This window comes from Pantherophis guttatus, chromosome 14, assembly GCF_059756535.1.
Source record: "Pantherophis guttatus breed Tessera chromosome 14, ASM5975653v1, whole genome shotgun sequence".
In the NCBI taxonomy this organism is placed as follows: domain Eukaryota; kingdom Metazoa; phylum Chordata; class Lepidosauria; order Squamata; family Colubridae; genus Pantherophis; species Pantherophis guttatus.
In genome coordinates this window covers 16,476,582-16,502,268 of record NC_142076.1, presented here as the reverse complement: position 1 = coordinate 16,502,268, position 25,687 = coordinate 16,476,582, and the positions used below count along the sequence as shown (strand labels likewise).

Here is a 25,687-nt window from a genome sequence, read left to right as displayed (position 1 = left end):
AAACTTGGCACATTCCACGTAGAGTCCCTGAACGAAATTTACAAGCAGTTTGATATCCACAAAATGATGCATTTTTAGTGTGTTAGATTCATTAATGTGTGCCAAACAAACACACACAGAGAGAAGTGTATGAGATCTCACATCTATGCTTTTATGGATTTGCTTAGATAAAAGTGTGATCTTTTCAAATTCAGAGTAGTGCTGAATTCAGGAAGCAATTGCTGTTTTTCTTATTACATTATTTCCAAAATGTGTTGTGACCTAGGCTCGCTTAGTCATTACAAGACACAATTAGTCCCAAACAAACCTACTTTATTTTAACAGCTGAGATTTACTTCATTCCCAGCTTAGTCCAAATTAATTGCAAACCAAGTTTTTCAGAAGAAGTCCTTCAGGCTTATCACAAACCTTTATCTTCTTTGGCACCCTGCCAAAGGCCTTTCTTGGCAAAGCCCCATGAAGTTCAGAAATAAGAGATGCTGACTGGAAACAGATTTAGTAATGTTGCATTCCTACAAAGAGCCCAAGTGCCTTTGCTGCTCTTTTAAGCCTTATGGGAGGGGCCAATCATCTCCTGGCCTTACTCCCAAGTCGTCCTTTTTGCTTTAGCTGCTCTTGCCTTCTGGCAGTTCTGTGCATGCGTGCACTAGGAACAGGCTCCTCCTGTTCCTCTGCCTCTCTGCTATCCGCCTATGTAGGCTCCAGAGTCCGCGCATCACTCCCAGATGGCCCTGGCCCCATCTCTGCCTCCGACACAGAGCCCTCGTCCGGACCTTCCCCTGACTCCAAGACTGGCCCATTGTCCTCCCCAGCCTCCTCACTGTCTGACTCCGCTGCTAGCTCCGTGGGCTGCTGGCGGACCACAACAAAATGCAAAATCTCTTTAAAATGCAAATCGCAAGTATTTAATTTGCTCTAGGTGAACTTCTGAAATCATGATCCAGAAACTAAAACAGACCTTCTGTTGGAAATAAAACAAACATATTAGGATATATTCATATTTGACCTGGAAGGAAGACAGCAAATGAAGGTGCTTTTCAAATATGTGGAAAAGGTTCAAAAAAGAGATTGGGCTCAGATTCTCAATGTGCCAGCAGGTCATTCCTTTCAGCAGCTGTCCATTACTGGAGGAAAAGGGGAAAAAATACAAAGTAAGAATTGTGTAGGATCCAATTTAATACTAAGAATGTTCCCTCTCATTCAATTAGACTCCATGTCTGAAAAAGAACGTTTTCTAAGTTAGGATCAAAATCCTCTCGTTCAATTTGTGTGTCTTTCCAAAGAGTCCTATTACAAGTATCCTTATTCCCAACCAGCATGTAGCCAGTGGGTCAAGGAGCATGGGTGCTGTAGTACCACATCTCTAGAGGATGTTAAGTCTAGGATGTTGTCAGAGGTGAAATCCAGGAGGTTCTGATAGGTTCTGGAGAACCGGTAGCGGAAATTTTGAGCAGTTCGGCGAACCGGCAAATATCACCTCTGGCTGGCCCCAGGAGTGGGGTGAGAATGGAGATTTTGCAGTATCCTTCCCCTGCCATGCCCACCAAGCCACGCCCACCATGCCACACCATGCCCACCAAGCCACGCCCACAGAACCGGTAGTAAAAAAAAATAGAATTTCACTGTTGTCTTCAACAAGGATCCTCAGTTCTCATTGTAACGTAAGGATTAAAGAACAGAGGATGCTTCCTTACCTTAAGAGATCAGACAGGGAAGTTTTCCTTGACAAGAATTCATACAGAAACAAAGCCTGAAATTAAACAGATAAAGGATCTGTATGTTACAGCAATTTTTTTTTTTTACTTTGGCAACTTTAAAATAGATGGACTTCAGCTCCCAGAATTCCCCAGCTAGCATATAACCACGCAATCCAAGCTCTTTGATAAGTGACAGACATTGATTAAAAAGGAACCAGCTTCCATCGCATAGTTGCGTGTGCCATCTTGATTTGGGGGGGGCGCTCTCTGACAATAGGAATTGGGAGAATATCCAGATTAGGGCCAAACTGTGGGAGACCTGCCCCCTTTGTCCTCCTGTTTGCCCTCTAATCAAAGAGAGAAGCAACCTGGAATTAAGGAGAAACTTCCTAACAGTGAGGAAAAATTAACCAGTGGAACAGCTTGCCATCAGAAGTTGTGGGTGCTCCAGCACTGAAGGTTTTTAAGAAGAGACTGGACAGTCACTTGTCTGAGATGGTATATGGGTTCAATTGCTTGAGAGGGGGGTGGACTAGAAGACCTCCAAGGTCCCTTCCAACTCTTGTTATTCTATTCTATTCTATTCTATTCTATTCTATTCTATTCTATTCGATTCGATTCGATTCTATTCTATTCTATTCTATTCTTTTTCATGTTTTATTTGTTTTATTTATATAACATTCAATTTTCATCAAACAGTGTGTGTTCTCGGTACAGTTATGTTTAGATAGTTGTATTACACATCTTTGTTGCAATAATTCATCTCCATCATATTAATAATATATATTCTATTCTATTCTATTCTATTCTATTCTATTCTATTCTATTCTATTCTATTCTATTCTATTCTATTTATTCCATTCCATTCCATTCCATTCTATTTTCTATTCCACTCTACTCTACTCTACTTTCTCTTCTCTTCTCTTCTCTTCTCTTCTCTTCTCCTCCTCCTCTCCTCTCCTCTCCTCTCCTCTCCTCTCCTCTCCTCCCCTCCTCTCCTCGTCTCTTCTCTTCTCTCCTTGTCTCTCCTCTCCTCTCCTCTCCTCTCCTCTCCTCGTCTCTTCTCTTCTCCTCTTCTCTTCTCTTCTCTTCTCTTCTCTTCTCTTCTCTTCTCTTCTCCTCCCCTCCTCTCCTCTCCTCTCCTCTCCTCTCCTCTCCTCTCCTCTCCTCTCCTCTTCTCATTCTCATTCTCATTCTCATTCCATTCTTCTTCCACTTCCTGGTTGCCAAACCCAAGATGTCCACAAAATGCCATCATGCACCCATCCACCTGCCGGTCTGTCAGATTACCTGGCTTGTCCTCAGCTCTCTTTTTTTCACCAATGACGCATTGAAGCTGCCTGCCTTCCATAGATCGAACAAGGAGACCTCAGTAAAAAAGGCATTAGGCAAATCGGTGAGGACCGACGTGAGCGGCGAGGAGGCCAGGATCTGTAGAAAAAAAGGGAAGCGTTTGAAAATTTTCTGTAACCATCTGTGGAAACAACCTTGGGAGGCAGGAAGAAGAACCACAGGCAAGACAATGGCCAGATAAGAGGCAGCTGAGCCCACAGAAGGAATGGGAAGTGGTAAACATCTCAGAAGCAACCCTCCCTAGTTTCTTGGGCTGTAAAGGTGAGGGGAGAGAGATGTCCTTTCAAACATTGGTGGGATTAAAAAAAATATTCGGTTCTCTGGGTTGGGCTTGGCATGGCTTGGTTGGTGTGGCTTGGTGGGCATGGCAGGGGAAGGTTACTGTAAAATCCCCATTCCCACCCCACTTCAGAGGAAGGTTACTGTAAAATTCCATTAATCTCATTTTGCAGATGGGGGCGGGGCCAGTCAAAGGTGGTATTTACCAGTTCTCCGAACTACTCAAAATTTCCGCTACTGGTTCTCCAGAACTGGTCAGAAGCTGCTGAAACCCACCTCTGCTTTCAAACCTACTCTCAACCCTACAGCTGACCTGACCAAAGCCATTTTTGACCGCTTCGGTTTTGCCACACTGGAGCTGAGGGATAGGGGGGGGGAGTTGAGATAGAGGAGATTCTGTAGCCAAAACAAAATATTTTCTCTTGGGAAGTTGCTGTAAAGGTCTGTGGGAATGATCTTTGAAGACAGGAGGAAGAGCCACAGATGAGACAATAGTGAGATAAGAGACAGCTGAGCCCAAAGAAAAAATAGGAAGTGGTAAACAGCTCAGAAGAAACCCTCCCTAGTTTCTTGGGCTGTAAAGGTGAGAGGGGGAAGAGATGTCCTTTCAGACTTGTAAGATTTCGTTAATTCCATTTTGCAATAAAGTAGAATTAGGGTTCCATTAAGACTTCTGGAGCTAGTCCTCTTGATAAGATTGTTTGAAACATAGAATATGGAGAGGAAATCTTTCTGGTTCTAAACCCGTGATGTCTCCATCTCGTTCACACGTTCTCCACTCCTCAGAAATGTAAGGGCTTACCTTCCGGAAGATTCCTTGTCTTTGAACTGGGGACAGATCCAGTGCCCGTTGTGCCAAGACATTCTGGATGGCCTGAGAGAGTTCATTGGGGTTCATATTGTAGAAGGACAGGGTGTCAATGCCAGGCGCTAAAGCCCCCATTTGACTAACGTTGTGAAACGACAATGTCTGACAAGGGAATCAAAGACGTAAATCAGGATTTATGGCCGAAAGGATCATGTGAACCTAGACAATTGTCCTTATTTAGAAATAGAATAACAGAGTTGGAAGGGACCTTGGAGGTCTTCCAGTCCAACCCACTGCCTAGGCAGGAAACTCTACACCACTTCAGACAAATGGTTATCCAATCTCTTCTTAAAGACTTCCAGTGTTTGAGCATTTGCAACTTCTGGAGGGAAGTTGTTTCACTGATTAACTGTTCTAATTGTCAGGAAATTTCTCCTTAGTTCTAAGTTGCTTCTCTCCTTGATTACTTTCCACCCATTGCTTCTTGTCCTGCCCTCAGGTGCTTTGGAGAATAGCTTGACTCCCTCTTCTTTGGGGCAGCCCCTGAGATATTGGAACACTGCTATCATGTCTCCCCTGGTCCTTCTTTTCATTAAACTAGACATACCCAGTTCCTGCAACCGTTCTTCATGTTTTAGCCTCCAGTCCCCTCATCCTCTTGGTTGCTCTTCTCTGCACTCTTTCTAGAGTCACCACATCTTTTTTACATCGTGGCAACCAAAACTGAATGCAGGATTCCAAGTGTGGCCTTACCAAGGCCTTATAAAGTGGTATTAACACTTCCCGTGATCTTGATTCTATCCCTCTGTTTATGCAGCCTAGAACTGTGTTGGCTTTTTTGGCAGCTGCTGCACACGGCTGGCTCATATCTAAATGGTTGTCCACTAGGATCCCTTTCACAGTTATTACTATTGAGCAAGGTACCACATATACTGTACCTGTGCATTTTGTTTTTCTTCCTTAAATGTAGCACCTTGCTTTTTTCCCCATTGAATTTCATTTTGTTAGATAGCGCCCAATGTTCAAGTCTGTCAAGATCTTTTTCTATATCTTAAGTCTATCTTCTGGAGTGTTGGCTATTCCTGCCAGCTTGGTGTCCTCTGCAAATTTGATGAGTTCCCCCATCTATCCCCTCGTCCAAGTCACTGATAAATGATTCAGTAAACTACCATTTGCACACACAATCAGCAAGCGTCGCAATGGGCTGGGCATTAACTAACATTCTCATCTCCAATAAATGTAATTAAAAGCAAACCGATGCCTTTGACAACCAAACGCACCTTTTCGTAAAGCAGGTATTTGCTGGATAGAATGATAGTTTGGCTCTTGGCCCAAGTGGAGACTTGGTTTAACGTGGAGATGGCGGCATGCACGGCTGTGGGGGACAGAGATTCCAGCTGGCTGGTTGCCAGACCCACGACGGCATCGGAGAGGGTGCCGAGAACGTCATTCAAAGTCTGGTTTTGGACGGCAACGTTGAGAAGCTGGGACTTCAGCTGGAACCATTCCAAGAACACCAAAGGTAATAACAGCAAAAGAAAAAAAAAACCCTGATCAAGCAAGAAACCCTACCCCATGTCAGAAAAATGGATGTCCAATCTCTTCTTAAAAACCTCCTGTGATGGAGCATCCACGACTTCTGAATGCACTGATTAATTGTTCTCCCTGTCAAGAAATTTCTCCTTCGTTCTAGGTTGCTTCTCTCCTTGATGAGTTTCCACCTGTTGCTTCTTGTCCTGCCCTCAGGTGCTTTGGAGAATAGCTTGACTCCCTCTTCTTTGGGGCAGCCCCTGAGATATTGGAACACTGCTCTCATGTCACCCCTAATCCTTCTTTTCATTAAACTAGTCATACCCAGTTCCTGCAACTATTCATATGTTTTAATCTCCAGTCGTTTAATGATGTTGTCCCAGTCTCTACTTACCTTCTGCACATTGGCCTGGAAGCTTCTCAACTGGTGACATTTCATCATCTGATGAAGCAATGCCCGAGCCATGGTGGAATCCATCTCTGCCAAATCATGGTAGAAACAAACCAGCAAACCCAGCCTGCGTGAGGAACAGAAGAGGTTAGCTGTCAACTCACAAAAAGCATCCCTGGCCTGCTCTTGAGTTGCCATAGGCCAGGGTGGGATGGGAAACTGGCGAAACTGTTCAGCAGCCGAAAACAGATGCACATTCCACACTTATCTCCCTCAAGGCTGTATCCCAGGGTTACCTACAGGAGCTGGAGGGGAGTGACCTTTACAACCCATGAAATTGCTCCATTGGCGAATGTGATTGAACAGGGTCATAATTGGAGCGTAAATTATGTAGAGTCAGAATTGGCTTCACTTGGGAATGTGCTGACATGAAGCTCCTAAGAAATAACTGGATTTCTTTTGAGGCTTGGCTCGAGACTCATGATTTAATTAGGGCATCCTTAGGAACCCTGACATTAGCTGCCTGTCCTGTCTTTAGATTTTGTTTTCTTCTGGAGAAACTACATTATCTCAGGTTTTTTTTTCTTCTATCTTCGTTAAGCCTATTTCAGTCTTGAAGTGTTTTCCACCTCAAAATAGCAGGCAACTGAACTCCAGTTCAGTTGAACTTCTGGGTGTCCTTCAAGAAGCCAGATGGAACTCTCACACTATGTCCCTGTCTGTTCTGCCCCAGCTCCGGATTCCCGAGGATATTGACACACACCAACGGTCCTTATCCAGTTTATTAAATAGCAAGAATAAACCAAAGTCTGGCAAAGGTTGGCAACCAGCCCAGAAAGCAAGATACGATAAGACTTTTCCAAAAATGCTCTGATAATAATTACAAGTTGTTTCTAGCAAAAAACTTACTAAGGCAAAATCTCCATTCCCTCCCCACTCTGGGGCCAGCCGGAGGTGGCATTTGCCGGTTCTCCAAACTACTCAAACTTTCCGCTACCGGTTCTCCGGAACCTGTCAGAACCTACTGGATTTCACCCCTGCCCTGAAGGAAATAAAAAGCTTGCCTGTACAAAGTGGATACGTTCCTCATATCGAAGCCAGATGCGTTGATTCTTCCCAGGAAAGCTTGCGCAAGATCGGGTGTGATATCGTACACCATATCCAGTTGCTTGGTTGCGTTGTCGTAGCTGACAAACAGCCACATCTAAGCAGCGGAGAAAAGACAAGTGAGATAGAATAGGTCTCCTTGATCAGTAGAATAATAAAAAAAAAATATTGAAAAAATCTCATATGCTAATTTTACTGTACCGACAGGTTAGTCTTTGACTTACAACCATTCATTTCATGATTGTAGTTGCAACGGCAGTGAAAAAGTGACTTACAAACTGACTGGTCCTCACACTTACAATTGTCGCAGCATCTCCATGATCACATGCTCAAACTTCGGTTGTTCAGCAACTGGCATGTATTAAGCAATAGCCCTTAGACTTATATACTGCTTCACAATGCTTTGCAGCCTCTCTAACTGGTTTACAGAGTCAGCCTCTTGTCCCCCAACAATCTGGGTCCTCGTTTTACCCACCTCGGAAGGATGGGAGGCTGAGTCAACCTGGAGCCGGTCAGGATCGAACTCCTGGCAGTGGGCACAGTTAGCCTGCAACATTGGATTGTAACAACTGCACCACTATGGCTTCCTTCCTTCCTTCCTTCCTTCCTTCCTTCCTTCCTTCCTTCCTTCCTTCCTTCCTTCCTGCCTGCCTGCCTGCCTGCCTGCCTGCCTGCCTGCCTGCCTGCCTGCCTCCCTTCCCAAGATATAGCAGACTTATATACCGCTTCACAGTACTTTGCAGCCCTCTCTAAGCAGTTTACAGAGTCAGCCTCTTGTCCCCCAACAATCTGGGTCCTCGTTTTACCGACCTCGGAAGGATGGCAGGCTGAGTCAACCTTGAGCCGGTCAGGATTGAACTGCTGGCAGTGGGCAGAGTTAGCCTGCAACATTGGATTGTAACAACTGCACCACTATGGCTTCCTTCCTTCCTTCCTTCCTTCCTTCCTTCCTTCCTTCCTTCCTTCCTTCCTTCCTTCCTTCCTTCCTTCCTCCCTCCCTCCCTCCCTCCCTCCCTCCCTCCCTCCCTTCCCAAGCTATAGCAGACTTATATACCGCTTCACAGTACTTTGCAGCCCTCTCTAAGCAGTTTACAGAGTCAGCCTCTTGTCCCCCAACAATCTGGGTCCTCGTTTTACCGACCTCGGAAGGATGGCAGGCTGAGTCAACCTTGAGCCGGTCAGGATTGAACTGCTGGCAGTGGGCAGAGTTAGCCTGCAACATTGGATTATAAAAACTGCACCACTATGGCTTCCTTCCTTCCTTCCTTCCTTCCTTCCTTCCTTCCTTCCTTCCTTCCTTCCTTCCTTCCTTCCTTCCTTCCTTCCTTCCTTCCTTCCTGCCTCCCTTCCCAAGCTATAGCAGATTTATATACCGCTTCACAGTACTTTGCAGCCCTCTCTAAGCAGTTTACAGAATCAGCCTCTTGTCCCCCAACAATCTGGGTCCTCATTTTACCCACCTCGGAAGGATGGCAGGCTGAGTCAACCTTGAGCCGGTCAGGATTGAACTGCTGGCAGTCGGCAGAGTCAGCCTGCAACACTTCATTCTAACCACTGTGCCACCACAGCTCTTAATATTAAAATTTGCAACGCTTACAGCATCCTGACTCATACGACTGCCATTTGCAACTTTCCCAAACAGCTCGTGACAAGCAAAGTCAATGAGCCAAGCCAGATTCGCTTCAGGTTAGACCTTCCATAACTGGTCTTCATATTCAGAGGTTCTTTTTACTTACTTCGTACGGGTTAATTTTTCTGATTTCTTCAAGGGGGAGGTGAACCATATACCTCCCGAGAATCCACAGGCCTTTAGCGCTGACCCAAGACGTGGAATTGTCTGAAACTTGGAAGCCCGCAATATTATAACACCATGCTTAGTTAATTCTCTAGATACATCAGCAACGTAAAAATCTGATTACAATATTGTCTTTGTTCTAGTGCCCTATACTGAACGTCATCAAAATGCTTAACTTCTTCGGAGCAAACTCAACTCCTGGGGACGTACAAGATACATCCATATAGTTAAGGACTTTTCAATGGGTGAAACAAAATTGATATTGTATATGGTGACAGCAGCTAGGTTACTGATTGGTCAATATTGGAAAAGAGATGTTTTGCCTACTATTGAAGAATGGACTTTGAAGGTGGCCAGTTTTGCAGAAATGGCGAAGATATCAGCATACTTAAAAGACCGGACTCAAGAGACTTATGTATGGGAGTGGAAGAAAGGGATAGATTATGTGCAGAATAAATATCAAACTAGGAAGTATCAGATAGCTTTTAGCTGAATGTTTTGTAGAAATGTATAGTATATAGTGGGTAGAATAGTTGAATGTCATGTAGAAATGTATAGTACACAGGGGGTAGAATAGAAGGGCAGTAAAGTAGGATATAATAATATGATTTGGATTTGGATTACACCTTGGGGAAGTCATGGGAGGAGGGGAGGGCTAGGGAGGGTTAGGGAGGGAAAGGGGAGGAAGGGAAAATTTGTATTTGTAAAACTTTTTCAATAAAAAAAAAAAGATACATCCATATAGTTTTCTTTGCAATGGAAAGGAACTGGAAAGTATGTCGCTGGGTTCTCAGATATTATTTTGTCCTTTCCATTCTGAGATTTCCTTGTGGTCTCCCATCCTCACTAGGGCCCCGTTTTCCTTAGCTTTTGTAGTGTCTGTCGGCTGGGTGGGTGCCACTTGCTGCACTTTTGTGCGAATTTATTTATTTATTATTTATTTTACTAGCTTGATTTATATGTTGCCCTTCTCCGGAGACTCAGGGCGGCTTACAATGCGTTAAGCAATAGCCTTCATCCTTTTGTATATACCTGCTTAGTAGGGCTTTCGGGCCCCCCTAAGTTTGTGTTCTTTTTTATACAAAGTCAGCTTATTGCCCCCACAATCTGGGTCCTCATTTTACCTACCTCGGAAGGATGGAAGGCTGAGTCAACCTGGAGCCTGGTGAGATTCGAACTCGCAGTAATTGCAGGCAGCTGGCAGCTAAGTGCTACTTTAACAGCACTTAGTCCACTGCGCCACCAGGCTCCTTTGTGGAATGATTCACAAACGCACCCAGAGACCTATGCATGTGTGCAAGCACACACACACACATACAGATAAATAACACATTTCGCTTACCGCTGGCATTGTCAGAGTTTTGTAGGTTCTGCATCATCCACTCGTACACAGCCCTTTGTGTGCTTGTGGTTAATCTGTCGTACAGGTCTTTGAAGACTGTTGATCTGAAGGACCAAAAATCACACAAGAATCAGACAGGGTGGCCCATTAATTTGTTTGCACACAAAAAAAGGGATCCAGCCAAACTATCTCAGGACTAAATAAAACTAAATAAAAGTGAACTAAAAAAACCTAAAACTAAATAAAGCCTGGTTAACGGAGAGGGTAACCGATATTTTCCTAGAGCAAGGGAAATAAACCCTGAATAATGGTCTGTGGGAATGGCCTTGGAGACAGGAGAGGGAGGCTTAGACTGGATAAGCAGCAAGTAAAATACGTCTCTCGACCTGTTGTGGAGTCCAAAACACAAATAAATGTAAGGTTGGAAATGGGAGCTTAATTTTACATGAATGGAAGAATAGACTAGACTAGACTAGACTAGACTAGAATAGAATAGAATAGAATAGAATAGAAAACAGAGTTGGATGGGACCTTGGAGGTCTTCTAGTCCAACCCCCTGCCCAGGCAGGAAACCCTACACCACTTCAGACAAATGGTTATCCAACATCTTCTTAAAAACCTCCAGTGTTGGAGCATCCACAACTTCTGGAGGTAAGTTGTTCCGCTGATGAATTGTTCTAACTGTCAGGAAATTTCTCCTTAGTTCTAAGTTGCTTCTCTCCTTGATGAGTTTCCACCCATTGCTTCTTGTCCTGCCCTCAGGTGCTTTGGAGAATAGCTTGACTCCCTCTTCTTTGGGGCAGCCCCTGAGATATTGGAAGACTGCTATCATGTCTCCCCTAGTCCTTCTTTTCATTAAACTAGACATACCCAATTCCTGCAACCGTTCTTCATATGTTTTAGCCTCCAGTCCCCTAATCCTCTTCGTGGCTCTTCTCTGCACTCTTTCTAGAGTCTCCACATCTTTTTTACATCATGGTGACCAAAACTGGATGCAGGATTCCAAGTGTGGCTTTATCAAGGCCTTATAATGCCATCTTACATTTAACAAAAACCTAAGTCACTTACTGGGAAAAAACAATCTAAGGTAGAGCAGAATATCAGGTGAGCTCAAAAGATGTTGGGCATTCAAAGGTGATGTCCCTGGGCATTCATGGACATCGAGTACTTCAGCCTTCCCTTTCATTGGGCAAATAATATTAAAAGCTGTTTTCCTTCGGCATAATAAACTGTTGGTAAAATGACTTACAGATTCCGGAAAGCCTCTTTCTGAAGATCTTGAGGGAAGCTGGCCACGTTGTGGGCTTGGAGATACGTGGCCGAAGAGGCTCGAAGGATCTGGCTTAAGATGTCCACGCATTGAGCCGAATTGAGGAGCACAAAGCACTTTTCTAATGTGATAAGAACCAAGGTACGGTTCCCTCCGGGACTTTGGAAAAGTTTTTTTCTTATTCCGTGTAGATCGATTAGGATATTTCCCAGATCCTGGAGATACGAGAGAAATATCTAAGCTGTTGGCAAGAAAAATTAGATCTCTAACAGAGGTTAGATTGTAGCTCTGCAAGAATCTTAACATTCATCAGAGGGAAAATAAATTATCGGTGGTTGGAAGGAGGAGGAGGAGGAGGAGGAGGAGGTGGTGGAGATGGAGAAGGAGGAGGAGGAGGAGATGGAGAAGGAGGAGGAAGAGAACTGTGGGGTCCTTGATGCTCTCTGACCTTGGTGGTTTTCTTGCATGTTTCATTAGCTAGATAATATCATCAGTGCTAGAAAGGAGTGAGGTTGTGGAGAGGAGGAGGAGGAGGAGAACGAGTACAGATTGTCCTATTTAAGAAAGGTTCAAACAAACTGAAATAATTTAGAGAAGAGGGTTTTTTTTGTTTTTTGTTTTTTTTAATTTGATTTATATGCCGCCCTTCTCCGGAGACTCAGGGCGGCTTACAATGCGCTAAGCAATAGCCTTCATCCTTTTGTATATTTATACAAAGTCATCTTATTGCCCCCACATTCTGGGTCCTCAATTTACCTACCTTTGAAAGGATGGAAGGCTGAGTCAACCTTGAGCCTGGCGAGATTCGAACCTGCAGTAATTGCAGGCAGCTGGTCTTAATGCTTTAGATCACTGTACTACCAAGGCTCTAGTTTGTCAAACTTTGCAACTTTACTTTACAACTTTGCAACTTTACTGTGTTTGTCAAACTTGGCAACTTTACTGTGAGATACATGGGCTTCAACTCCCAGAATTCCCCAGCCAGCATGGGTTGGTTCAGCATGGTTGGCTGGGGAATTCTGGGAGTTGATGTCTACATACCTTAAAATTGCCAAGGTTGAGAAACCTTAGTTTAGAGATAGGCTTGTGAGAATGCTCAGAAGATTACCATTCCACGCCACTTGGTACCTTGTCCTTCTTAGGAGAAAAAGTTGTCGGAGGGCACAGAGTGAGACCCACAATAAAAAAATCTTTGATAGAAGAGACAATGTAAGACACACTTTTTCGGGAGGTTTTTTATCACACAAAGTAACCCAAACCGGCCTTACCAAATACTTCTGGGTCCTTCCAAAGAGGTACTTCATGGCTGTTTGAAAATCCCCAGGACTCATATCCCGAAAGATGGAAAGGAACATTCTGGGATTGTGGAAAAGATGTTCAAAGTAATTGGTGATTGATTCCTGAAAAACAGGACAGAAAGTTTTGCAAGTTCAAATATGGGAAGGGAAGACTCAAATCTTTTTTTCCCCCTTACATAGGATATGTAAAAAACAAAAAACCCAATTTTCCAGTGTTTTATTCCTGAAAAGTCACATTTCTAATTTTTGCTCTCACAGGACATTTAAAGAACTTGGAATGAACATATGAAGTCTATACCACCTGTAAGCTGCCATAAGTAATTGCAAAGTTCTGAGCATGGCAATGTGCCATGATTTGATTGAAGAGATCTTTGGTCCAAATATTGGAGCTAAAAAGAAGAAGAAGAAAAAATCAGTAATTTACCCTAAAGAATTGTATAGAAAGGCAATGCTTGTAACAATGCAGCAAAATCATTCAGGAATTAAGGTACAATTCACTCTTTTATATACTGGGAGTGTTTATATTGGATGAATCCGAGCCCTGTGAGAAACTGAACACTGTTTCAGTGGTGGATTGCTACCAGTTCGCCCCGGTTCGAGCGAAACTGTAGTAGCGGCGGCAGGAGGCTCCGCCCCCTGCCCAGATGTCATCAAATAAGATCTGCACATGCTCAGAAGCTTCTGTGCTTGCTCAGAAGTGACGCGTGCGCGAGTGAAGAACATGCGCGCGCGAGCAAACCGATAGCAAAGGTAAGTGAAACCCTCCCCTGCACTGCTTGTTACACAAACTGAGATCATTGGAATAAACTATGGTTTGGCTGGAATAAACTATGGTTTGGATGGAATAAACTATGGTTTGGATGCCATAGTTTATTCCATCAGCCCAATGATTTCGGTTTGTGTAACGAAGAAGGTTAATTTCCCATAAGTTTAGATTCATGCAATGTTAGGTTAAAATATCCTTGGGCTCATTTGTAGAAGAGCACGTTCGGTGATTCGCACCAAAAATTCAAATGCTGGCAGTGGTTGTTATTTGGGACAAAAGTTCCTTTAATGTGGATGCCAATTTTTGCATTTAGAAAGTAATTACAGGATCTTATTTCAATGAAACTGGGATCCAATCCAGCTTTATTTCTGCACCACCAGCTAAATCATTGAAAAACATAAATCAAATGCCTACCTTTGGAAATTAAGAATATTGAGAAGAGCTGAAAAAAGGGGAATATTTAAAAAGTTAATAAATGTAGATTAAATGAGATTCAAAAAAAGAGAGAGAGAGGAAGAGAAAATTAATGCCAATTACCGTTTAAATACTGCCCTGTTATGATATCTTCCTAAAAAAAGAGAAAGAATTGTATACAGTTGAACTAGGGAAACATAAAAATGGTTATTTAATCTGTTGCTTAATGTCCTGTGTTTTAGTGTGTTAAGTGTATTTGAATTATTATTATTATTTTCTTTTGTGCAATTTGGGGCTGTCCTAAGCCTCTCTAGGAAGCCCTTGTTTTGAAGGGCAGTGCACACGTTAAAAATAGACATTGCAGAAATGATCAAACGATAGATAGATAGATAGATAGATAGATAGATAGATAGATAGATAGATAGATAGATAGACAGACAGACAGGAGAGAGAGAGAGAGAGAGAGAGAGAGAGAGAGAGAGAGAGAGAGACATAAACAGAGAGAGACAGAGACAGAGATACAGTACTTTCTACCGTAGATAGATAGACAGACAGACAGACAGACCGGGGAAAGAGAGAGAGAGAGAGAGAGAGAGAGAGAGAGAGAGAGAGAGAGAGAGAGAGAGAGAGAGAGAGAGAGAGAGAGAGAGAGGGACATAAACAGAGAGAGACAGAGACAGAGATACGGTACTTTCTACCGTAGATAGATAGACAGACAGACAGACAGACCGGGGAAAGAGAGAGAGAGAGAGAGAGAGAGAGAGGGACATAAACAGAGAGAGACAGAGACAGAGATACGGTACTTTCTACCGTAGATAGATAGACAGACAGACAGACAGACCGGGGAGAGAGAGAGAGGGAGAGAGGGAGAGAGAGAAAGAGTGTCAGCGTTCCAGGCTTCCAAAGCTGACAGAGTGATACCGTAGATAGATGATAAGATAGATAGATAGACAGACAGACAGACAGAAGAGAGAGAGTGTGTAGATAGATATCGTAGACAGACAGACAGACAGAAAAGAGAGAGAGCGTAGATAGATACGATAGATAGATAGATAGATAGATAGATAGATAGATAGATAGATGGATGGATGGATGGATGGATGGATGGATGGATAGATAGATAGATACTCACCATGGTTCTTTGTAGCTGTGGAGGTAGATCTGGAGAGGAGAGGGGACAAAGCTATTTTTTTTTAAATGTAAGAAATTGCTTCCAAAAAAGTAGATAATAAGGTATCTAAAAGAACTGAAAAGATAGTCATTCATACTGCTGTATATCTTCAAATAGCAGTTAAAAGTTACTGGAGATGAAGAGATGGAAATGGAAATGGAGATGGAGAGGAGGAGGAAGAGGAGGAGGAGGAGGAGGTGGAGTGGGAGACGACATCTCAGGGGAACTAAGCTAGAGAAAAACAGTATAGTTAGTACAACATCCACACATGAGGTCAAAATTAACCTGCAGTAACTTTGGACTTTCTCCTTTTCTTCTCCTTTCCTATGACCCAAATACTCTACGCCAAAGGCCATTATTGTTCTATGTAATCTACATGCAAGTTCAGTTCTTTTCTTCCAAAATTTTGAGATCTATTTCTGTGGAATAGAAGCTGTGTTTGTTTGTTTGTTTGTTTGATCTCACCTTGGCTATCCTTTGAAGGATTCCCGGATTCCACGGTGGAATTCACTAAGGCCCACAGGAGAAATACTCTCCAGTCCAGGGGAAACATTTCTTGAGTGTTTTCCAACAGCTGGGAAGCCAGGTTTGAAAAAAAGAAAAAGAAAAATGGGATGTCACTGAATTGAGAGCCAGGGGTTATCATTAATTAATCAATGGACCTCAAAGGAGGCCCGAGATAATTTCCCTCTGCTAAATGTCTTCTTGATGGACCTCAAGATGTCCTCTTTTGACCACGGTGGTCTCCAAACGGACTTATTCCACCGCGGAGGGTGGAATATAAAACCAGTAGAGGAAGTCCTTGACTTATGGCCAGAGGTGGATTTCAGCCGGTTCTGACCGGTTCTGGAGAACAGGTAGCGGATATTTTGAATAGTTCGGAGAACTGGTAAATACCACCTCTGACTTGCCCCACCCACCCCATCTATTCTCTTCCTCCCGAGTCCCAGCTGATCGGGAGGAAATGTGGATTTTGCAGTATCCTTCTCCTGGAGTGGAGTGGGAATGGAGATTTTACAGTATCCTTCCCCTGCCACGCCCACCAAGTCACGCCCACCAAGCCACACCCACAGAACTGGTAGTAAAATTTTTTGAAACCCACCACTGCTTATGACCACAATTGAGCCCATAATCTCTGTCACTAACTGAGACAGCTGTTAAGTGAATTTCGCCCCATTTTATAACCTTTCTTGCCACAGCTGTTAAGGGAATCATTGCATCTCACCAGGCTCAAGGTTGACTCAGCCTTCCGTTCTTCCGAGGTGGGTAAAACGAGGACCCAGATTGTTGGGGGCAAGAGGCTGATTCCGTAAACTGCTTAGAAAGGGCTATAAAAGCCCTGTGAAGTGGTATATAAGTCTTAAGTGCTATTGCTGTTTGTTTCAGTTAGGAACACGGTTGTTAAGTGAATCTGGCTTCACTTGCTTGTCAGGAGGTCGCAAAAGGGGATCACATGACCGCAGGACACGGCAATATGAGCCGAATTTTGATCACGTGTCCATGAGGCTAGAACTGGTCATAAGTTACTTTTTTCAGTGCCGTTGTAACTTCAGTCACTAAATGAACCGTTAAAAATCAAGGGCTACCTGCAGGAAACTTCGTGGAGTTAAAAATCAAAAGAGAAAACTGAGATGAAGCAACTGAAAAAAAGAAACGACGACAATCAGGAAACCTAGTTAAAGCCTGCAAGTCTTGTGTTGCTCACCTCTATGCCCTCAGTTAAGGGGTTGGAACCCCTTTCCCACTCCCCACTCCCACTCCCTGCCATCAAAAGACCCTTGAGATACAGATTAACAGAGTTGGAAGGGACCTTGTAGGTCATCTAGTCCAACCCCCCCACCCAAGCAGGAAACCCTACACCATTTCTGACAAATGGCAGTCCAGTCTCTTCCTGAAAGCCTCCAGGGATGAAGCTCCCGCAACTTCTGAAGGCAACTTCTGTTCCATCGGTTGATTGTTCTCACTGTCAGAAAATTCCTCCTTATTTCCAGGTTGAATCTCTCCTTGGTCAGTTTCCATCCATTATTCCTTGTCTGGCCTTCAGGTGCCTTGGAGAATAGCTTGACCCCCCTCCTCCTCTCTGTGGCAGCCCCTCAAATATTGGAAGATGCTCTCCTGTCTCCCCTGGTCCTTCTCTTCCCTAGACTAGCCATGCCCAGTTCCTGCAACCGTTCTTCGTATGTTTTAGCCTCCAGTCCCCTCATCATCCTTGTTGCTCTCCTCTGCACTCTTTCTAGAGTCTCCACATCTTTTTTTATAGTGTGGCGACCAAAACTTGATTCAATATTCTAAGTGTGGTCTTACTAAGGCGTTATAAAGGAAATTTGGAAACAAGGAGAAGAAAAAAATCATACAGGATTACTATAGACAACTGTATGAACAGGAAAAGATAGAGGAGGAAAATGTGATACGATATCTTCAAAATGCAAATTTACCTCGGATTCCTAAAGATATTGAGGAGATGCTAGAGGGAAATATAACGATGATGGAACTAACTGAAGCAATTAAAAAAAAACAAAAGAATGGGAAGGCACCACGGCCAGATGGATTGCCAGCGGAATATTATAGGACATTTCAGGATTCTTTTGAGTCTCCCACTTTTAGAACTTATGAATGAAGTGATGACGAAGAAGGAAATACCCAAGTCATGGTCAGAGGCATATATTACATTGATTCCCAAGGAGGACACCGACCCACAACAAATCAAAAACTATAGACCTATATCCCTGCTAAATTCAGATTATAAAACGTTTGCTTCAATACTGGCAGAAAGACTCAAAAGATATTTAAATGATTTTATACATTCAGATCAGGATCACAGGAACCTTTTGTGCGACTGGTGATAAAGATCGGATCCTGGGAACCAGCCTGGTTTTAGATCTCCTCCTGCCCCTGTTAAAAGCCCCCAGGTTGTTTTTTCAAACCGCTCCGTGGGGAATTCTCCAGCACGTCTCTGCTGTGTCTCGGTGTCCAGTTTCCCTAACAATGAGCCGAGTTGTGTTTGTGGCAGATTTTCCTTGATGCATTTTTGGGAAGGTTTGAAATTACCTGGCGGCGCGGCTTAACAAACCCTACCTTTCACAGACACCTGTGCGCAGGGGGGCCCAATTTTCTTAGAGGCAAAGTTTTCGATTTCAAACCACTGTATTTCCAAAAAAAGTAGACCTTAGAACCGTTCATTTAACAACCGAAGTTACAGCAGCACTCCAAAAAATCCCCTCAGAAAAGTGACTTATTCCCGGGTTTCACACGGACGACCGTTGCAGCATTCCCACGGACATGTGATCCAAATTGCGATGCTTGGCGCAATCCCGGGGTCACGTGATCCCCGTTTGCGACCTTTTCGAGTCGGTTTCCAACAAGTAAAATCAACGGGGAGATCAGATTCGTTTAACGACCGCATGATTCGCTTAACAGCTGTAGCGATTTGCTTAACAACTGTGGCCATAAAATGAGGCGCGACTCACTTAACAAGGGAAATTTTGGCCTCAGTTGTGGTTACAAACAGAGGACTAGCTGTATTCCTTGTGCAATGGTGTTTCACCTTTAATTGCAAATTATTGTTTTCCTGTCCTTTGGAAGATCAGGAGGGAAGGATTTTTATATTTGTTATTTCTTGGAATTGTTTACAAATTACTTTTCTGCCCAGCCTCAGGTGCAAAGCCTACTCTTTAAAAAAAACAACAACAGGTACAAGAAAAGCTACAAAGATTTTAAAAAATGGCAACAAGGAAAGTAAAATTAAAAAGATTCCCTTCAGAATGCATGGCCACATTTTCCCTTAGGGAAACCAGACCAGAGAGAGAAGCAAGTTCAAATTATTAGAAAATAATTAAAAATAGCAGTTATTTGAAATAGGAATTCGAATTAGGTCCTTCCTGTGGCACTGCCTATTCAAAAGTCTTCCTCTCTGCTCAAGTATGCTTTTTTTGCATCAGGAAGTTTGCAGAAGGCGGAATATGCCATCTTGGCTGGGGAATCCTGGGAGTTGAAGTCCTTATATCTTATAAGCATCCTAACTAGGGAATTCTGGGAGTTGAAGTCCTTACATCTTATAAGCATCCTGACTGGGGACTTCTGGGAGTTGAAGTCCTTATATCTTATAAGCATCCTAACTAAGGAATTCTGGGAGTTGAAGTCCTTACATCTTATAAGCATCCTGACTGGGGACTTCTGGGAGTTGAAGTTCTTACATCTTATAAGCATCCTGACTGGGGAATTCTGGGAGTTGAAGTCCACACATTTTATAAGCATCCTGACTGGGGAATTCTGGGAGTTGAAGTCCACACATTTTATAAGCATCCTGACTGGGAGATTCTGGGAGTTGAAGTCCACACATTTTATAAGCATCCTGACTGGGGAATCCTGGGAGTTGAAGTCCTTATATCTTATAAGCATCCTAACTAGGGAATTCTGGGAGTTGAAGTCCTTACATCTTATAAGCATCCTGACTGGGGACTTCTGGGAGTTGAAGTTCTTACATCTTATAAGCATCCTGACTGGGAGATTCTGGGAGTTGAAGTCCACACATTTTATAAGCATCCTGACTGGGGAATTCTGGGAGTTGAAGTCCACACATTTTATAAGCATCCTGACTGGGGGATTCTGGGAGTTGAAGTCCACGCATCTTGAAGCTGCTGAGATAACCATTGATGCAAAGGATTTTCAAGTCTCTCAAACACAGGTATCACTTTAGGGATTGATTTCAGGAGGGTTGATGTGCTTTTCACGTGAGAGCCGATGCCAACTCTTCTTGACATCCTAAGGCCTTTGCCGACGAGCTGCATTTCCAGGAGCCGCTGCTACAACCTTGCAAACAATGCCTTCCAAGTTGCTAGTCCTCAACCTTTTTTTTCTCCAGGCAATATCCCCCCTGTGATTGACCTGGTGTTAGTCATTTAGAGCTGAAGAATCTAAGAAAACTCTGGATTTTGTGTTTTCTCACTTTTCGTCTTGAGGGGATGTTTCTGACAGGCAACCAAGGGAGTTGCATTTTTTAAGCTGGTTTGGTGGTCCCTTGCTTAACCGCAAGGGTAGTAAAGAGACCTCAAATCTCAGCTGGAGTTACAAAATTTGCTAACTTCCAAACCATTGTTAACAGGACACAGTGTATGAATTCACATGAATCTAGGAAACCACAAACATGACTGTAGTGTATGAATCTAGCTACGTGATCCTTTAATCTCTTAAAAAATCCCACGTGAAAAAAAAAACAGCTTGATTGCTTACATTTTTTCTGTGGATGCCTTTGGAAAACATTATTTTCCTAACCCTGCTCCTTAAATTTCTCCTTCTCTTCATTAGTTGGGAAAGGAGGGAGAAAATGAATTGCGGACATCTATGCCGTTCATCGGAAGAAACTTCATTCTTTGTACGTCTGGAAAACTCTCTTATTTAACATCCAGTAGAAAAATAAACTTTTTAAACTATAAAGGGAAATCAGAGGATTTTGCTGCTCTGTTTTTGAACAGTTCACTATTCAATCATCTGGGGCAAGGGGGAACCCCCCACCTTTATCCTTTGTCTCGGTAACCCCCCTCAAAAACATCGAGCTGTTATCAGACAGAATGAAATCCCAAGGATGAAACTTGCCAACATCAAAGGAAGATTTCTCTACATGGAAACATCCTTCAAATCATTCGCCCCACAGCCCTGATGTAGAACAGGAGAGGTTTCCACTCCTTCCATCAAAAAAACCGAGATGCTGAATCTCAACAGTTTGACTCACCTGAAGCCGAGAGCTCTTCTCAGATCAAAAAGAGTTTGCGGGAAGAATTGGTTGGTTGGAGGGGATAGCACAGCTATCGAGCTGGAAAGGGAATGACAGAAAGAGGGTGATGGGGAGGGGCTGAGAAAGAAAGGCTGAGGGGGGGGGGAGAAGGAAGAGGAGGAGGAGGAGAAAGGAGGGGGGAAGTAGAAAGGAAGAGGAGGAGGAGAGGAGAAAGGAGGACAAAAAGAGAGAAAGGAGGAGGAGAAAGAGCAGAAGAAAGGAGGAGGCAAAGAGAGGAGAAGAGAAAGGAGAAAAAGAGCAGAAGAGAGGAGGAGGAAGAGGAAGAGAAGGAAGAGGAGGAGGAGGAGGGGAAAGGAGGGGGAAGTAGAAAGGAAGAGGAGAAGAGAGGACAAAAAGAGAGAAAGAAGGAGGAGGAGGAGAAAGAGCAGAAGAAAGGAGGAGGAGGCAAAGAAGAGAGGAGAAGAGAAAGGACAAAAAGAGCAGAAGAGAGGAGAAGGAGGAAGAGAAGAAAGGAGAAGGAGAAGAGCGGAGAAAGGAGAAGAAAGAGCAGAAGAAAGGAGGAGGTGAAGAAGAGAGGAGAAAGAGAGAAAGAGCAGAAAGGAGAAGAGAGGAAGAGAGGAGAGGAGAAAGAGTAGAAGAAAGGAGGAAGAGGAGAACAAAGGAGGACAAAAAGTAGAAGAAAGGAGGAGGAGGAAGGAGGAGAAGAGGAGGAGGGAGGAGACAAAGGAGAAGAGCGGAGAAAGGAGAAGAAAGAGCAGAAGAAAGAAGGAAAGGAGAAGCTTTGATAACCAGTTTGGAGGCATATAACAGCATTAAAATTATGCGCTCAATCCATAGCATCGATTCACAACATTATTGATTTTGTTTGGGATATTCACGGCTTTTTCTTGGAAGAAAAATGAAGCAAAGGAAGAACGCCTTCAAAGCCAAGGAGGCAGAATTTGCTTTGCTGGTCTGATGCTGGCTTGCTTTTGGCTTGTCCAGCAGAGGGTGACTTAAGCTAGTTTATATTTCAAAGCAAGAGTTAGCAACTCAGCCACTGATTAAGTCTCTCTAGGGCAAGATAGAAAGATTGTAGATCTTGAGCTCTAGCGCCCCCTCTAGGTGGAAGATGGAGAATCGGGATTTCAAGTTTTGCTTCCTTTTTTGCATCTTGGAAAGGTGGCATTATCTAAATGCAAAGGTGGCCTTCTGTGCAAACTCAAGGATTAGCTTGATTGGTTAGTGGATTGAATCCAGACACACAACGTGCTACGCACCAGTACTCTCGTGCGCATGTGCAAACACACATGCATGTGTACTGGAGGCCCGAATACAGGGGTGAAATGCTCCCGGTTCAGACCGGATCGCCCGATCCGGTAGCGATGGCGGCGGGTGGTTCGGAGAACCGGTAGCAAAAAATCCCTGCCCCCCCCCATGCCCAGGTGAGCCACACGATCATCAGAGGCTTTTTTTCCCCTTATTTTTAAAAGCATTTTTTCTACAACCTCTTCCGACGAAAAAATGCTTTTAAAAGTAAAAAAAAAAGCCTCTGATGATCGCACGGCTCAGCTGGGATCGTCAGAGGCTTTTCAAAGCATTTTTTTCTGCAACCTCTTGGCCGAAGAAGTGGTAAAAAAAGTGCTTTGAAAAGCCTCCCTGACGATCCCAGCTGAGTTGCCTGATCGGCAGAGGCTTTTCAAAGCATTAGAAAAAAATGCTTTGAAAAGTTTAAAAAAAAAAAAGTTGGCCACACCCACCGTCACATTACTTCCCCCCAAGCCACGCCCACAGAACCAGTAGTAACAAATTTTACATTTCATCCCTGCCCGAATACCAGCTGGAGCGCGGACGCACGCGCAGCTGGTGAGTTGGGTGACAGCTTGCGTGCCTGGAAAAATGGCTCTGTGTGCCACTTCCAGCACATGTGTCATAGGTTCCCCATCATGGCTTTAGAGAATCACTACCAGTCTTTCTGCAATCTTAACAGCTTTCCGGAATATAATTCAGGTACCCATTTTATTCGAATTTCATTGCTGGAGGGAATGCAAAGTTGGGGGCAGAAGTTTAGGGTACTCGTTTCAATGGCCTGGAAACTGCCCCAAGAGATCCTGGTCCTGGGCACCCCACAGCATTGGAACCCCGATATATTTAGGACAGCTTTTCAACGGCTGGACGTTTGACCCATACAAGCAGTCCTCGACTTACGACAATTGGGATCATCAGAATTCCCATCGCTAAGCAAGGCAGTTTTGAAGCGAGCAGCGCCTGAATTTTAGACCTTCTTGCCACGATTGTAGTTAAGTCAATCACTGCGGTTGTTTGAATCGTGCGGTCGTTAAATGACCTTGGCTCCCCCTCCCCAATGACTTTGCTTGTCAGAAGCCAGCTGGGAAAATTGCAAACGGTGATTATGTGATGACCCAAAAATACATTATGTTGTACTCATCACACCTCCAGGAACCAATGAACGATGGGTACCGAGGTACCGCTGAATAGAGAGGGAAAGAACGACCAAAAATACAGCTACCAAAGTTAACAGAAAAGAAAACTAGATTTACTTGTAGAAGCTAGAATTAGAAGTTGGAGGAGACTTCTAAGTCACTTTAGTCCAACTCTCTGCTCTGTGCTAGAAACTCTAGAACCTCTCTAGCAGGTGCCACCAGAGCTTCAAGTAATGAAGGAGATCTACTGTTGTTCTAGACACATCATCTCAGACACAACAGCTTTCACAGTTAGCTTGAACTTTTTGACACGTTTGGGCTTCCTCGACCTCCTTTCTGCTCTTCAAGCCTAGATGTCCTTCCAAGCTTCTTGAGGACACCATGGACATCATCCAATGAGACTTCTACCTCCTTCTTTCAACTCGATTGGTTGCACCTTCCAAAGCAGCTTTGGTGAAGTCGTAGAGGTTTAAGGCATCACTTCTGTTTTTCATGGACACAAACACAATTTCTCAAGAACGTTTTGGTGGCACCATAACAAACTGAATATTTATCGGGGCATAACGTCTGTTGGACAGTTGAAGGAGATGGGTCCAAGAGAGAACAGCTTGGTGCCTTCTAAATGTTTTGGACAAAACCCACAGGTCTTTATCACCACCTAAGCTGGCCAAGGCTGATAGAAGAGCAAAACATGTAAACGTTGAGCTAGTTTTTTGTTGTTGTTAGTTGCAAAGTTGTTTCCGATCCATCATGACCCCATGGACAACGTTCCTCCGGGCCTTCCTGTCCTCTACCATCCTCTGGAGTCCATTTAAGCTCACGCCGACTGCTTCAGTGACTCCATCCAGCCACCTCGTTCTCTGCCGTCCCCTTCTTCTTTTGCCCTCCATGTTTCCCAGCATTAGGCTCTTCTCCAGGGAGTCCTTCCTTCTCATTAGGTGGCCAAAGTATTTGCATTTCCTCTTCAGGATCTGGCCTTCTAAAGAGCCATCAGGGTTGATCTCCTCTAGGACTGACCAGTTGGATCGCCTTGCAGTCCAAGGGACTTGCAGGAGTCTTCTCCAGCACCAGAGTTCAAAGGCCTCAAGTCTTTGGCGCTCAGCCTTCCTTATGATGTAAAATACATACTGAATGCCAAAAACATGCTGAATTTTGATGACACCCTTTCTCGGGATACTGCGAGGTTCATTAATACAAGAACTGGTCGTAAGTCACTTATTTCAGTGCCCTTGTAACTTTGCATATGGGTAGTCCTCGACTTACGACCGCAATTGAGCCCAACATTTCCGTTAAGTCAAACATGTTAAGTGACGTTTTTGCCTCATTTTTCGACCTTTCTTGCCACGGTTGTTAAGCGAATCATTGCAGTTGATAAGTTAAGTCACCTGGTTGCTAAGTGGAACCTGGCTTGCCCCGTTGGGACTTGGCTGCTCAGGAGGTCGCAAAAGAGGGATCAGGTGACCCTGGGACACAGCAACCGTCTGTGTTGCCAACTGTCAGTTGCCAAGTGCCTGGATTTTGATCAGGCGATCATGGGGATGCTGCAAAGGAGGTCGTAACTGTGAAGAACGGTCTGAAGTCAGTGTCGTTGTAACTTTGGTCATTAAACGAAGTGTTGTAAATCAAGGACTATCTGTATTTGGTAAACAAATAGTTGTAAGTCAAGGACTGCCTGTAATTGGGTAAACCCGAACAATTCATTTCAAGGCCCTTTGCATGTCCATCTGTCTGTCCGTCCCTCCTTCTCATCTCCAAGTGAAACTGAGACCCCCTTCAGCTAAATAGCACTTCGACTTATATACCACTTTACAATGCTTTAAAGCCCTCTCTAAGCTGTTTACAGAGTCAGCCTCTCACCCCCAACAATCTGGGTCCTCATTTTACTGACCTCAGAAGGATGGAAGGCTGAGTCAACCTGGACCTGGTCAGGATCGAACTGCTGGCAGTGGGCAGAGTCAGCCTGAAATTCTAACCACTGTGCCACCACAGCTAGCTAGCTTCCTTCCTTCCCTTGGTATATAAGCAGACTTATATACCACTTCACAGTGCTGAGTCGACCTTGAGCCGGTCAGGATCAAACTACCGGCAGTGGGCAGTGTCAGACTGAAATTCTGCATTCTAACCGCTACGCCACCACAGCTTGCTTGCTTGCTTCCTTCCCTTCCCAAGCAATAGCAGACTTATATACCGCTTCACAGTGCTGAGTCGACCTGGAGCCAGGCAGGATTGAACTAACAGCAGCTGGCAATCAGCAGGAATAAGCTGCAGTAGCGCCGCCACCACGGCTCTGAAAACGAAGCTTTTCTACAAGC

General features: G+C 44.0%; 1 protein-coding gene across 2 annotated transcripts in view; it reads right to left on the bottom strand.

Moving 5' to 3' along the window:
* OTOA (otoancorin) overlaps nucleotides 1-15,972 on the bottom strand; it is a 39,231-nt gene extending 23,259 nt beyond the window's left edge. Inside the window, exons 1-16 of one of the 2 annotated variants that reach the window (XM_087878537.1) lie at nucleotides 15,687-15,972; nucleotides 15,183-15,211; nucleotides 14,174-14,204; nucleotides 14,051-14,078; nucleotides 13,172-13,259; nucleotides 12,841-12,972; nucleotides 11,552-11,787; nucleotides 10,303-10,406; nucleotides 8,902-9,002; nucleotides 7,123-7,262; nucleotides 6,062-6,185; nucleotides 5,418-5,633; nucleotides 4,132-4,299; nucleotides 2,988-3,128; nucleotides 1,695-1,750; nucleotides 1,007-1,124 (exon numbers count right to left, since the gene is read on the bottom strand). In XM_087878537.1, coding sequence (XP_087734663.1) covers nucleotides 1,007-1,124; nucleotides 1,695-1,750; nucleotides 2,988-3,128; nucleotides 4,132-4,299; nucleotides 5,418-5,633; nucleotides 6,062-6,185; nucleotides 7,123-7,262; nucleotides 8,902-9,002; nucleotides 10,303-10,406; nucleotides 11,552-11,787; nucleotides 12,841-12,972; nucleotides 13,172-13,259; nucleotides 14,051-14,078; nucleotides 14,174-14,204; nucleotides 15,183-15,211; nucleotides 15,687-15,867 — 1,893 coding nt within the window. In that variant the 5' untranslated portion in view covers nucleotides 15,868-15,972. Of the gene's footprint in view, nucleotides 1-1,006; nucleotides 1,125-1,694; nucleotides 1,751-2,987; nucleotides 3,129-4,131; nucleotides 4,300-5,417; nucleotides 5,634-6,061; nucleotides 6,186-7,122; nucleotides 7,263-8,901; nucleotides 9,009-10,302; nucleotides 10,407-11,551; nucleotides 11,788-12,840; nucleotides 12,973-13,171; nucleotides 13,260-14,050; nucleotides 14,079-14,173; nucleotides 14,205-15,182; nucleotides 15,212-15,686 lie in introns of both variants that reach the window. The other variant, XM_087878536.1, reaches the window with a different exon arrangement.
* Between the last annotated feature and the right edge of the window lie 9,715 nt (nucleotides 15,973-25,687).